The following is a 12,972-nucleotide window of genomic DNA, read 5'->3' on the forward strand; positions in this document are numbered from 1 at the left end:
ATAAAAAGTAATATTTTTTCATGGATGACTCAAAGAAGAGATCCGTCTTACAAAATACTACCGGTGAGATCGTATCACACAAGTTTTTGCCTATAAAATTATAATGGTAGAATTTTGAGTTCCACGTTTGGTATACGAAAATGATTTAATTTTTTCATAGCATTTTTCACCATAATTTTCCTATTACTCAGATTCGCTTCATGAAATTATCGTGAGGACGTTTTTAATTTGTATCATTTGACACACACAAAATTGTCATTTCCTAGCTAGCGTTTTTCACCATAATTTTCCTAATGAATCCAAAATGAACATTCCATGTATAATATAATACATTATAAGCTCCTAGCTAGCTAGAAGTTTTCCTTGTGAAACTGGAATCGAGTCGATGAATTCATGCTAAATTCTTGGCAAAGCTTTTTGAGCGGCTTCGTCAAAGTCGGACTTCCGCAGTAAAATACACCTGAAAATCAATATTATCATTGTTTAGTTTTCTGTAACATATATTCTTTTTTTTTTTTGGTTTAGAGCGGTGATTTTTATAATTGGATCTCGAACCTGAGGATAAGATGAGGTATCAGTCATCCATCAGTGTACACTTACATGTTACTTGTTGAAGAATAATAGAAAGTAAAACATCTGTTTTTTTTACCTATTCGAGTAGATGGATGCGTAGTAGCCAGATGTGCGAACACTTTCTTCCAATTTGGCCTTGCGAAATGCGTTCTTATCTGTTTCACCAATAGTCCAATATTGGTAAATATATTGATTTTCTCAAGCTTATTGGTATTGGATTGGAGTCACGTAAACATGCAAAAAGGATGCTTACCCGGCTTTCTGAAACGACATCGACCCCATTTTTCGCATGTTGCAGCGATTGAACCATTCCTATGAGTGCCGATCGAGCATCTCCTTCCTCGTACACACTCGTCAAGTAGTTGTGCATTTCTATGACATGCTGCAAGATTTTAATTAAGAAGCTTTTACATGAGATAAATGTAGAAACACATGAAAAAACGTATCGTGCTCGCTCTAAGTACCATACGTTGTGATCGTATTCTGCAATGTCATCCATAACACCTTTAAACCAGTCAAATGATCCTTGTTCCCTTGTCACCCAATAGAAATATGCTCGTTCAGGGCATTTTCTGTCGTCTATTGAGCCCTGATTCGAGAAGTTTATTCATTTGGAAGATAAATTATCTAAGGGAAACAGGAAGTTGTTTTGATTTATTTGTACTCACAAATTCATCTTCGTTGTTAACTATGTCTTTGATAATGCTGATAAATGGGGTTGCTCCGATACCCAAACCGATGAGCAGAAGGATGTCGTATTTCTTGTAATTCTGCGCCGGTGCTCCATACGGTCCTTTGATCACTATTCTTGGAAATCTGTAAGGTAAAACTTTGTTTGTAAACATAAAATTTGAACCCTTTTATACTGAGATCAGAAACTTGTATATCTGAAAATAAATATTATCAAAGGACTATTTGCTCACTCTGAATTTTCAGTGTCTGAGTATACTTTAGTTTCCATTCTCACCAGATTTCCCCTTCTTGGCTGTGTCGATCTAGGTTCACAAGCCTGCATTTGTTGATGTTTCCTTATATTCATTACATTCTAGTGATACGTTTTTGGAAAAACCACCGGAGAAGAAAGACGAGTAACCTTAGCGAAACGGTTTCTAAGTTCAGTTGTCCAATCTCCCAATGTGCGTATATGGACACTTAGATAGTCGTCGCCGGGGGCAGAGGTAATCGAAAACGGATGCCTGTATCGTTAGTTCTTCAACTATTAGTTTCACTGACTAAGAAATATGGATACGTTATTTCACAAGTTAGTACACTTTTTACCATTCAAAATTTGATATATCAGGACACTTGACAAAAAGATACATCCCACTCTTGTATTTGAATCCAGGAGGCCTACTCACATATAAGGCTAATACATTTCCTGTGTAAATAACAGCCTGAAAATGCAGACCAAAGATTAGATTGCTCAAAAAAAATTCGACAGCCCAGAGAAAAACTAGTAAAAGTTGATGAAATTCGACCTTAATGATGCTGACTCTGTAGTTTCTGTCATAAAGGGTGAGAATTCTTTCACTGGTGTAGACAAACATTGGTATGGCAATATACATCCATGTCTGCAAATCAAAAAACTCGGACTGTAAGTCACTCCACATTTGCTTTCGGATTCCTTGTGGTATCATACCAGAAAAATCGCAAAACTCGGGTTAAAGGGAATGTTTGCATACCGTTTTTTTATACCATTGTCTGGTCAGAAATATGAAGTAACCGTGAATGATTAAGAGGGCATAAACGAGAGCCAACAAATGATGCGCATACCAGAAGGAATTGAAACCTGCCAAATGGTGTAAAGGCCACGGCAGTTTAACCACGTTCCTCCTAAACGAATGCATCGCCAATGTGAAAGAAAAGATCATCAGAATTATCATCAAGATGCCTGTAATGCCGACGACAGTTCCAACAATTCCCAAATAACTCGGCTGGTGGAAATGAAAAGCCGGTCCAAAAATGGCGTTAAACTGATTATTAGGACACTTTGTCAGTCTTACGAAGTTGCAGCCTGAGTGCATCAGCGTATGAACAAGGGTTGCTATGGCGATACATAGTGCGATTAATTTGTGGAAATTGATGTTGTCGTCGAATGGTATTACCGTCCCAAGAAACGTCTCTCTTAGCTTAGTTAGAGTTCTTCTGCACACAGGGAGAAGAATGAGAGCCATATTGAACTTAAGAATCTCCGCTGCACCTTTAGCAAAACATAGACAATATCCCATTACTTGAAAAGCAGCCCTTTTTTTGTATTGATAGAATTTCCAAGTGAAGAGGGAAATGTTTACACACATCCACAACGTGAGAACAAGTATTCTTCTCCAATTATCGAAAAATCTTTCCGAGTTTTTCGATAAGAATTTGCTTATTGGGGTCCTGTACTGTTTAGGGATCATGGTTCTTGCCAATGTTTGCGTTTTCTTGTAAGTCTTTTTCTTGTCTTCTTCCGAGCAAACCATCCCTCTTAACAAGACCTCGAGTTGCCACATCTGCTTTAAAGGAGAGTTGATGGAAAAGTAATATAGATCATAATTCTTAGAGTGGAACCTAAATCGAAACGAGTGGCCTATTAGGTAAGAGAGCTTCTCAAACTTATCGATCAGTGCACAATTATATGTACAATCTATATATATAGGATTTTAACGTTGTATATGAGGGAGGGGGCAGAAGGAAAGAGAGTGGCTTTTATACAGAAAATGATCCAACAATGTATATATATCAGCACCTCTATATATCCTTGATGGTCGGGGTCAAGCTCTTCCATGATTAAAGAAGCATATGTTGAAGCTTGTTGCTTGAATTTCGACAGCTTGTTCGCCGAAGCACTCATTACTAAAACCTTGATCATAAAAAACAACCGAAAAAATTGTCTCATGAACTAGAAGAAAAAGCGAAAGGCAAACAGAAGAAGTTGCTCGAAATTAGTGAAACGTTGCTCACTTCTTTAACCTCGTCTTCGGACAGCATTCCATCTCCATTTTTGTCACACCTACAACATTACTAATATGTCCAGTCAATAACATGACCGATGCAATCCAAAATAAAGTATATGGTGGCTCTTCTAGCTCAAGTCCCGTCGGCGTGGGATTCTGCTAGAATAGGCCGAGAGTTAACTTACATGTCAAAAAATATATGAAGCCTCGTGTCATAATCTTGATTTGTCATGTCTTCCCAGAATTCCCTTAGTAATTCTATCTCGATCCCATTTTCCGTGCAAATGTTCCTCCTTCTTGCCAAAGCTTCAAACAACTCACCAGCAAATTCCTTGCTGTCTCCCATTCCTAAATTCCAGAAAGCAAATCAAATGCAAAAAACTTGGCACATTCAACAGAAAAAACAAGAAAACTTAATGACAAAATTACCGATGCATACTCCAAATTTGTCCTTCAACAATCTACCATAGACCGCATGCTGATTGAAACGCTTCTCAATATCCTTCCACGCGTCCTCTTCCTTCCCCGTTCTTGTCCTGTCGAGAAACCTTAAACTCTTTAGCCCTTGTGAGGCACCCGATTCCGTTGGGCCCGTCCTATTCTTCGTGTTGTTTGTCTTCCTCCTTAAAAAACTCCGATTTGCACCATTTCGTACAGATTCCGATTTCTCGTCCATTGGAATATCAGCCATGTCATCTATCTCAATTTTCTCTAATATCCATTTCACAGAATCTCCTCTAGGTAGTCCTGTATCATTCATTTCGAATTATTATTATTTTCTCTGTATTTTTTTCTTTTTTTCCCTGAACTTTTCCTGCAAAAGGAATCAACTGCAGATTTTTTTTTAAGGTAATAAGGGAGGGATAAAGCAAGAGGAAATATAACTATGAGGAGAAGAGTTAGTTAAATTAGTTGTCCTGAAAGAGAGAAGTCGCCTTATATGTAATAGAAACGAATAATGTTTTTCTAAATAAATAACAAATAGTGGACTATTTAATATTATCATTAAGTTATTTATTATATTTATATCTTAGATATGAACTGTCTACGGACAACATGAGAAAATTCACAATTGACACAACCAACGTATGACTTATAAATATATTTTCCCAAATTTAAAAATAGAAACTATATAATTCCTCGATCGAAACTTATAAAATGTTACGACTTACATATTAATATTTTTAATATTCATCTATACTTCTATGATATATTATTAAGATTGAGAATATGGTTTTTTATAAACCAAAATTACTCTTCTTTTCAATTATAAAAAGTTCATTTTATATTTAATAAAAAAAACCATAGAAATATATTTTATTAAATGTATATCTCATCTATATCTACCATATACCATATTTTATTAAAATATTTTTAATATATATCTATTATTTTGAATTTTAAATGATCATATCAAGTTATTACACAAAATCATTTTTATAAGAAGAAAAAGATCAAGTTGGTGTCCGAGGTGACTCATGCGGAGACGGTTCCAGAAGTCCATCCTACTCTGCCGATGGCTAGCATTTACATTTCTGAAGGTTTTGTACTTTCTACCACTGATTTCCCACCGTTGGACCCTAAGGACAAAGGCAAGGGGAAGATGCAACTGTCAACGAAGCCTTCTGCAATTCTTACTGCGGTTCAGACAGATGTCACTTTGACATTGTCTCAAGTATTGAGGTTGTGACCAGGAAGATGAAGTTGGATGATAGATGGTTTGAACACCGCACCTTTGTCAGGTTCAAAACCATCCTCGAGGAGGATTTACTAGAGAAACTGGCGACTCTTGAAGGTCAGATGCTAGACTAGGCAAAGACTGATGATATTGAGATAGCTCTCGAATGGCGGACATTCATAGAATTTCAATTGAGAGAGAGTCTTTTGTGGCTAATAATTATTTAGAAGCAGACCAATTTTGATCTCAAAAGTCACATAGCTCTCGATGATGCTGAAGTCATCTCATGGTTGGAGTTTGATGTTCTGACCAAATCACCTCCAAGATTCAGAACAAGCGAAGGGAGTTTGAGATGCCCAAGCAACTGCTTGCCAAGACAATCAAAGTCTACGCCAATGAAGTACTTGTCATGCTCAATGATATGGGTATGGAAGAAGAAACAACTAGGGAATAATGGAAAGCCAAAGTGGTTGAAACAGTTGTCCCAGATCCTACTTGTTTCAATCGGTCGCACACCGGTGATAGCTCTTCCACTGCTTATGTGGTGGACAAATCCGCTGTCTTCGAAGCTGAGAAAGCGACGGTTGAAGAAACCTCTTCAACCATTATAGACCATGCAACCGTTGACCCTGCTTCAACCATAGGGGAAACCCAATCCTATGTCGTTGATATGGAGACTGTTGGAACATTTCATGTTCGCAAACTTGATTTTGATGTTAACAAAACTTGTTATTGTATTTATAACATATTTACTCACGTGTGAAGTTGCAAACACAAGAAAGAAATTGAAACTGAATTTAGCCAAACTGAATTTCTAGCGAGCTTCGGTTTTCTAATTATATCTTTCAGCTAGATGATTCAAATGACAATCCGTCAACTTTACTGATCAGAAAACTCAATTTGAAACAAGTTTATTTCACATCAGTTGGGCAAAATCGGATATTATATGGGTCAAATGATCACTGAATGATCAAACTAATTGCACGAAAATAGCAATCAGTTGGGTATGATTAGTTGCAGTATTTTGGCCATATCTCTCATCTCAATTATTGGAATGAAGCGATTCAGTATGTGTTGGAAAGATAAGACAATGATCTATAAATCATCTTCAGAAGTCAAAGTCTGAATCGAATATTAAGATGCTGATAAATGACGATGAAACTACTGGTTCTGCACAAAATGAGATCAGCAAGGCTGATTTCAACATACCAACTGAAACTGAACCAGTTGAGCTGCTGACCAGTTGATCAAAGTTGACCATTTGACCAGTTTAGGCTCGGCAAAATGTCCAGTAAGGCGAATTGGCCGTTGCAATTTCAGAAACAGTACAGAAACTTTCCAAACGGTCATATCATATTCTTGTATCTAATGTATATATCATTGTTGGGACCTATAAATACAACATCTTGAAGATCAAACAAGAGCTTTTGAAAGAGATTCAAAGCATGGACAGTTAGCATTAATAAATATGCTAGTTAAGAACATAAGCCCTTGTGTGAGAATATATTTGAGATGTACACTGTAAGGATAAATTCTTCACACACAATAACTCACACATATACAAAAGAGTTGAACTTCAAAGATTAGATGAGTCAGTCTTCACACAAAAACGTAAAACAATGTGTTTGTAATCTTCTCATATGAGACATTAAACAATATACTGATTATGAGGTGCTGCCTGTAATCTTGAGAGCTAGGAGTTCTAGTTGGGTGCTGCCTGCAATCTTGAGTGCTAAGCGTTCTAGTTGGGTGCTGCCTTTTTGGATTGGGTTTGTACAAAGAGTTGTATAAATCAAAGTCTTCTTGTGAATCCTTCTCAAGAGGAAGAAGGGGTGACGTAGGAGCATTTGAAGTATCCAAACATCGATAAACGAATTTGTGTCCATTTATTTATTACATTTACTTATCATCTCCATTGTTTTAAAGATGCATTGTTGAATCATTTTATGTGTTCTTCAAATACCAAAATATTACATACCAAATGTTTGATAAAATGCTTCAACCCAAATATTTTTACTCATTCAACTTGAATATATTTTAAATGATTTACAAAATAATTAATCGGTTTATACAAATGATTATTTCGAGTGTCTTCCGCTTGGTTTGAAAACCAAACTCGATTTAATTCATCGGTGTTCAATATTTCAAGAATCGAGCTATTGTAGCTCAACGATTTTCCCCCAAATCGCTCCTATCAGAGACATCACTACCTAAGATCTCTCTGACCTCAATGGATGATGAGATGAAGTATATGACAGATTTTGATCTCTTTGGTGATCGGTCCACTCACATAGACACTGATCAAGATACAGACCCCAAGAGTGCATCTCATGAGATAATCTTTGAAGAAACGGTTCAGAGAGTACACACCTCCTCAGACAACCACTAATCAAGTGCATCTCCTGAGACAATCTTTGAAGAAATGGTTCTAAAGTACACACCTCCTCGGACAACCGTTGATCGAGAAGATTCTTCTGTTCTTTCTCCCCCACTAATCGAGTCTGATATTCCAAAAGATTCATCTCCCATTCTTCCCAAACTCGAGGACACCTCTAGAGCCAATAATATGGAGAATGTGGAAATGAGTACTTAAAATGAAGACGACCGGTTGAAGTCAAATGATAGTGAAGCTGACCCTTCACACACAACTGATCATATTGCGGTTGATGCATATTTTGCTGAGGTCAATTTCTATCTTGAGAAGGTCCGGCATCTCATGGTCTTTTTTTATGGTCGTCTGATAGCCTCTGATGTCGGTATTTTCAATCTTTGCCAAGCTTTACTGCGAAATGTATCCGAACTCAAATTAGACCTCAAAATTTACATAAGTTCAAGAGTTCAAAGAAGCACACTAACGACACCATAGTCACTTTGTCTGGACAGCTAACCCAAACTGAACAAAGATTTGGGGCTCGTAGTGGCAGTATTCAGGCTATCCTTGGCACCCAACTATAAGATATTATGGATCATTTTCATAAAGTTGATGCCAAAAATGAAGAAGAACAACATAGATAGGAAGAGGCATCTAGGAAGAGGCAGGATGAAGCCAGAAGAAGATAGACTGAAGAAGAGAAGAAAAAGAAGGATAAATCTAAGAGAATTGTCAGAAGCTTCTATTCTAGGAGGTAGTATATGTTTTATTTTTTATGCATGTAGGCATATTAGGTTTTTCTACATTTCTTTACGTTGTAATAATGAAATTCATTATCTCATTGAAATTCAGTTTTCCTTAAAGCATTTTATGTTTATGAAGCTTAAGTTTTGTCATCACTAAAAAAGAGAAATTTTTTAGATCCATTAATTTTGGTGATAACAAACAATAACTTATTATACTAGATTAAGTTGTCTTTGCATATAATTACATTTGGACTGCCCTACTAAAAAATCAGAAGAAATCATTCAACAGGTCTCAATATTTAAAGCTATTCCACCGTTTCAATCTTAGCATCTTATTTGATCTACTCGACCGCTCAAGTGTACAAGTTTGTGGCATAAGGACTACTCAACCTTTCGCTTTATCGAAGTACATTTGAAAATAGTTTAGTAAGATAACGTCATATTCAAGCTACGCGTCTTACAAGGACCTCACATACTTTATCATAGAAGTTGACTATCTGGTCTGTACTGCAGAAAAGAAATCAAATCATAATGTTTTCCGAAAAATTCATAGCACATAGTTGGTTACTTTTTATGTCAACGGGCGTTTCTTTTAGCATTTGGAAATGCTAAAATTGCTCATTAATTGAAGTATAATGTAATTCAATAAAGGTAATCGACAACAATGCTTTTGAATTAATTCTCATTTATTGAGTTACAGTTGATTGTTGAACAAGGAAATGCAAAAGAGCACAATAAATAGAAAATATCAAGAAGAGATGAAGTCACAAAAATTACAAGTACACGAATTTGAAGCAAATTTTTAAGCTTGCATTATCCAAAATATTTCTGAGCACTTTTCACTGTAATACTCACTACTACTCAATAGTCCTCGCTTCAAAAATCGTCTATCAAATCATTAAGGATCATTAAGAGCTTCTGTCAAACTACTCAACCACTTCTTGTCAAGATCGTTTGAGGAGTTGTTCGACAGTTTGAATATGAAGATTCATTACTTTATTTCATTTGTTTTGTATTGGTTATTTGACTGTGTGTCTCAACTTTTTGTAAGAGTTGACTATGAGTTTTGATTTAGGCAGTTTATAAGTTCTAAGGTAAATCTTTAGTAGAAGAAGAAGCGGCGTACGAGCTTGGATCTTCGAATTAATTATTCTTAATTAATTTTAGTTGTTTCTGATTGATTGCTTCCATTCTATATACACACTCACGAATATTTCAACTTCTTAATTGACCCAATTAAAACAACTATTCTTTATTAATTTTTATTTATTGTTTTTTTATTCATGATTACATCCATTGTATGTAATTGTAAAACGTGCAACGTTTATCTTCGATAATAGTTTCCCAATTTTTTTTTCCAAATTGCGCCAAGTAAGACGTAGAATTTTTCAAATTAGAAATTGCAAGAAATGGTAGAAGTCATAATATGTAATTTAAAATTTTCCCATGCAAAGTCAATATTAGTTGGAAGCACGTTGTTCGTAGTTGTTAATTGCTTAAGACGCGCTTTTTTAAAAAATTGAAGCAATTCACCGAGCAACGTGCAAAGAACTACAAACAAATTCACCCCCACTGGCCACTTATAATTTCTTTTTTTCTTTTTTTAAAACCAGAACTATAAATAANAAAATATTTATGATAATTCATATTTACCTGATAAAACCTTTAATAGTAAATATTTATTAACAAAAATATGCATTCAATAAAGAAAATATAAAATTTTTAAACAAATAACAATTATTTGTGTATGACTTTATAAAGTGAAATTGACATTTTTTGTTGCAATAATAATAATAATAATAACAACTTAAGATTTTTTTTTGGTTGAACAACTTGAGAATTTGAATAAATCCATGCAAGAATATCGTTTATAAAATCTTCAATGTAGGATTATTTTTTATAATAATAATTTTAGTTAATTAAAGAAAGAATGATATAAAAAAAAAATAAAGTAATTGGAAAGTTCATATTTTTCTTCTTTCAACTCCTTCAAGGTTTCTCAAATTTTTCATCTTCGATTCTTTGTTGTATGCACGAGAGCAAAACTTGAATACTCTTGTTAACTAATTTTTTTTTAAAATTAATAACTTTTTCTATATAAGATCGATGATACCCAAAAGTTTCTTATATGTGTTTTTATAAAATAAAAATTATTGTCATTGATAATGTGTGTTTTAGAATCACATTCCAGTTCACAAAATTTGAATTCTTTTATTTTTTTAATTAATATGAATAGAATTTAATTAAATATTTTTAATAAAAATATTGACGTTTTTATGGATATGCAGAACGTGTGTCCAAGTTGTTCATATTGAATTACTACAATCTCATATAAATTGAAATCAATAATATTGGGGAGGTTTTTTTTTTTTTTTTTTTTTTTTTTTTTTTTTTTTNGAGGTGATTATTGCACTGCACTATGGATGATGACAATTGAAAAAATATAAAATTTAATGTGAAAATAATTGTGGAACGTCGATAATTTGTAGTTCATCTGATATTAATATCTCGAGTTTGAGATGAGATCTTGAGTTTGAGACTCGATTATATAATTATCTCTCTCTAGTCAAATAAATAAATAACATTGAACATATGAAATCTAAAAATTTCCAAACGTCCCAACATATACTCCCTCCGTCTCATTATCTCAAAAGTATAGATATGTACCATATTTAGCTATATTTTTTGTACTCTTTTGCAAATATATTCCTATTTAATTTGAGTCCTGGAATAATAAGATAACAAAATATTTATATAAGCACTCATTAAAAAAGAGAAATTGGAAAGTTGTTTGTTAATTGTATTTTCAATGAATTTATTAATTTGTGTGGAAAAAAAAAAACATATAGAATTGAGACAAATAGCACAAAAGATTCGTGTTTGCTAAGTTTATCTTAGGCAGAAGAGGGATATAGCTTATAGTATGTTTTAGTAACTTTTAATGTCTTACACCTTATTTTTATATTAAACATTAACGTGTTATAATAAAAATATTTTGTAGCTTATTCTATTTTAAATCCATTATTGTAAATTCATATATTTTTTAGATAACTTAAACAAAGAAAATACAAATCCTTCTTTATTTATAGTATAATTATTTTAATTATAATGAATTTCAAATCTATATGATATTGAAATCATTTGAAATTAATTATTATTAATACGAATATAGCGCTTGTCAGGGGCACTAATATTTTTATTATTTTTTATTCATGTTAAAAATATAGGGTAAACTACGGATAAATCCCCAAACTCAAACGTAAATTTACTCTAAGTCCCTACACTCAAAAAATTTTGTTCCAACTCCCTAAAATAATAAAAATGACAAAAATACCTTTATATGTATTATTTTAATAATTGAATTTACTGGGCCAGAAATGGTATAAGAACATAGGTAAAATTATTTCGAACATACAAAATTTATTATTACTGAGCGATTAACTGTTTGAGGAGGAGAATTTTCTCAAATAATATGGATCCGAACCCAAGTTCGAGATTAATTATTTGCAAGGTTTATTCCAAAACTTTGGAATATTTGAAATAAGAATATCTAACCAATGTTAGATATCAAGAACAAAGTGGAACATATCAGAGTTCTAAGATAAACTTATGATTCAAAATAATAGGTTCTTAGAAATAGTACCGGAATCTTCTAAACTATCCAGAGATCTTAGAGAAATTCAAAAGACAGTACAAAATTATGACAATATGTTGTATTATGTACCACAAAATCTAGAAAAAAATCCTTCAAAAACAAGAAGAAATTCTTGGAACATTAAAGGATATTCAAACAATAATTCAAACCCCAGAACAACAACCAAGTTCTAGTAAAAGGACTTTGGAAAGAAGGTTACCACCACCTTGTAGTACTGAACCCTTATTACACCAAAGAGAGAAGACCAAAGTAATGACAAAATCTTTGACTGACGAAGGAAAAATGATTAATCTAATTAAAACTGTGTCAGAAAAAAAATTAATCTGGTGACAACTTTATAAAAGATTGTTCTCGATTATCAAGATCTTGCAGAATCTTTTGCAAATATCAAGGTCGTAGATCTAAAAATGAACACAACTGGGGCTGAAAACACCTGTAATAACTTGATCATCTTTTCATGAACCACCAAGAGAAAGTGTGGGATCTCATAATACAAATATGAGAGGACCCCAAACAGATTTTCATACTGGTGGAGAGTCACACCCAGCAGGAACAATGTTAAGGAGAAGTCAAATTCCCTTGCACCAAACATCCTTCGGGAAATCTGTTTTGGAACCCATGCATATTTATGGGGTTATGCTTAACCTTGATGTTTTGGACTATGATTGGACATCTGCTATGAGAATCAAAGCATTAAAACTTGTTCCCAACAGAGAAGTATTCATTAAAATTTTAGAAACGAGCCTTATGAGATCAGTTAAGATTGTTTGGGACATGACTTCGGTAGAAACCAAAGAGTCAATCCTAGCTGAAGAATCTCTCAGTGAGATAGCCAGTAGAATAGCTACCCTATTTAAAGCACAATTTATAGGGTAGACTATTTTAACAATCAAGACACAAAGAAGAAAAAAAAAATATATTTAAGCTTTGTATATTCTTAAATTACAAGATATCTGTTTAGTGGATAAATATATTATGTTATTCATTAAATATAGATGGAATTCAGAGGTCAA

At 33.6% G+C, this 12,972-nt stretch overlaps 1 protein-coding gene across 2 annotated transcripts; it reads right to left on the reverse strand.

Annotated features, from left to right (window-relative positions):
* Positions 1–235: 235 nt before the first annotated feature.
* Positions 236–4,399, reverse strand: LOC140991733 (putative respiratory burst oxidase homolog protein H). Of its 2 annotated transcripts, XM_073461859.1 has the most exons (14): positions 3,939–4,399; positions 3,695–3,857; positions 3,517–3,565; positions 3,302–3,415; positions 2,256–3,065; positions 2,052–2,144; positions 1,852–1,967; positions 1,667–1,769; positions 1,497–1,582; positions 1,242–1,389; positions 1,043–1,162; positions 827–955; positions 650–728; positions 236–460 (listed from the first exon to the last, which is right to left on the reverse strand). In XM_073461859.1, exons 1-14 carry the CDS (start codon positions 4,267–4,269, stop codon positions 351–353), a joined length of 2,451 nt encoding a protein of 816 aa, XP_073317960.1. In that variant the 5' UTR covers positions 4,270–4,399; the 3' UTR covers positions 236–350. The 2 variants fall into 2 exon arrangements, 1 of the variants encoding a protein (XP_073317960.1); XR_012177945.1 differs by lacking the exon at positions 236–460 and having other exon boundaries at positions 827–945.
* Between the last annotated feature and the right edge of the window lie 8,573 nt (positions 4,400–12,972).

This window comes from Primulina huaijiensis, chromosome 13 (genome assembly GCF_012295235.1).
Source record: "Primulina huaijiensis isolate GDHJ02 chromosome 13, ASM1229523v2, whole genome shotgun sequence".
In the NCBI taxonomy this organism is placed as follows: domain Eukaryota; kingdom Viridiplantae; phylum Streptophyta; class Magnoliopsida; order Lamiales; family Gesneriaceae; genus Primulina; species Primulina huaijiensis.

Excerpts from the sequence above, each read along its gene's own strand:
- LOC140991733 (XM_073461859.1), bottom strand. The coding sequence starts at position 4,269 with ATGAATGATACAGGACTACCTAGAGGAGATTCTGTGAAATGGATATTA. Across the intron at positions 729-826 it reads ATGTCGTTTCAGAAAGCCGG|ATAAGAACGCATTTCGCAAG; the intron begins GTAAGCATCCTT and ends TTGGTGAAACAG. Across the intron at positions 461-649 it reads GCATCCATCTACTCGAATAG|GTGTATTTTACTGCGGAAGT; the intron begins GTAAAAAAAACA and ends ATTGATTTTCAG.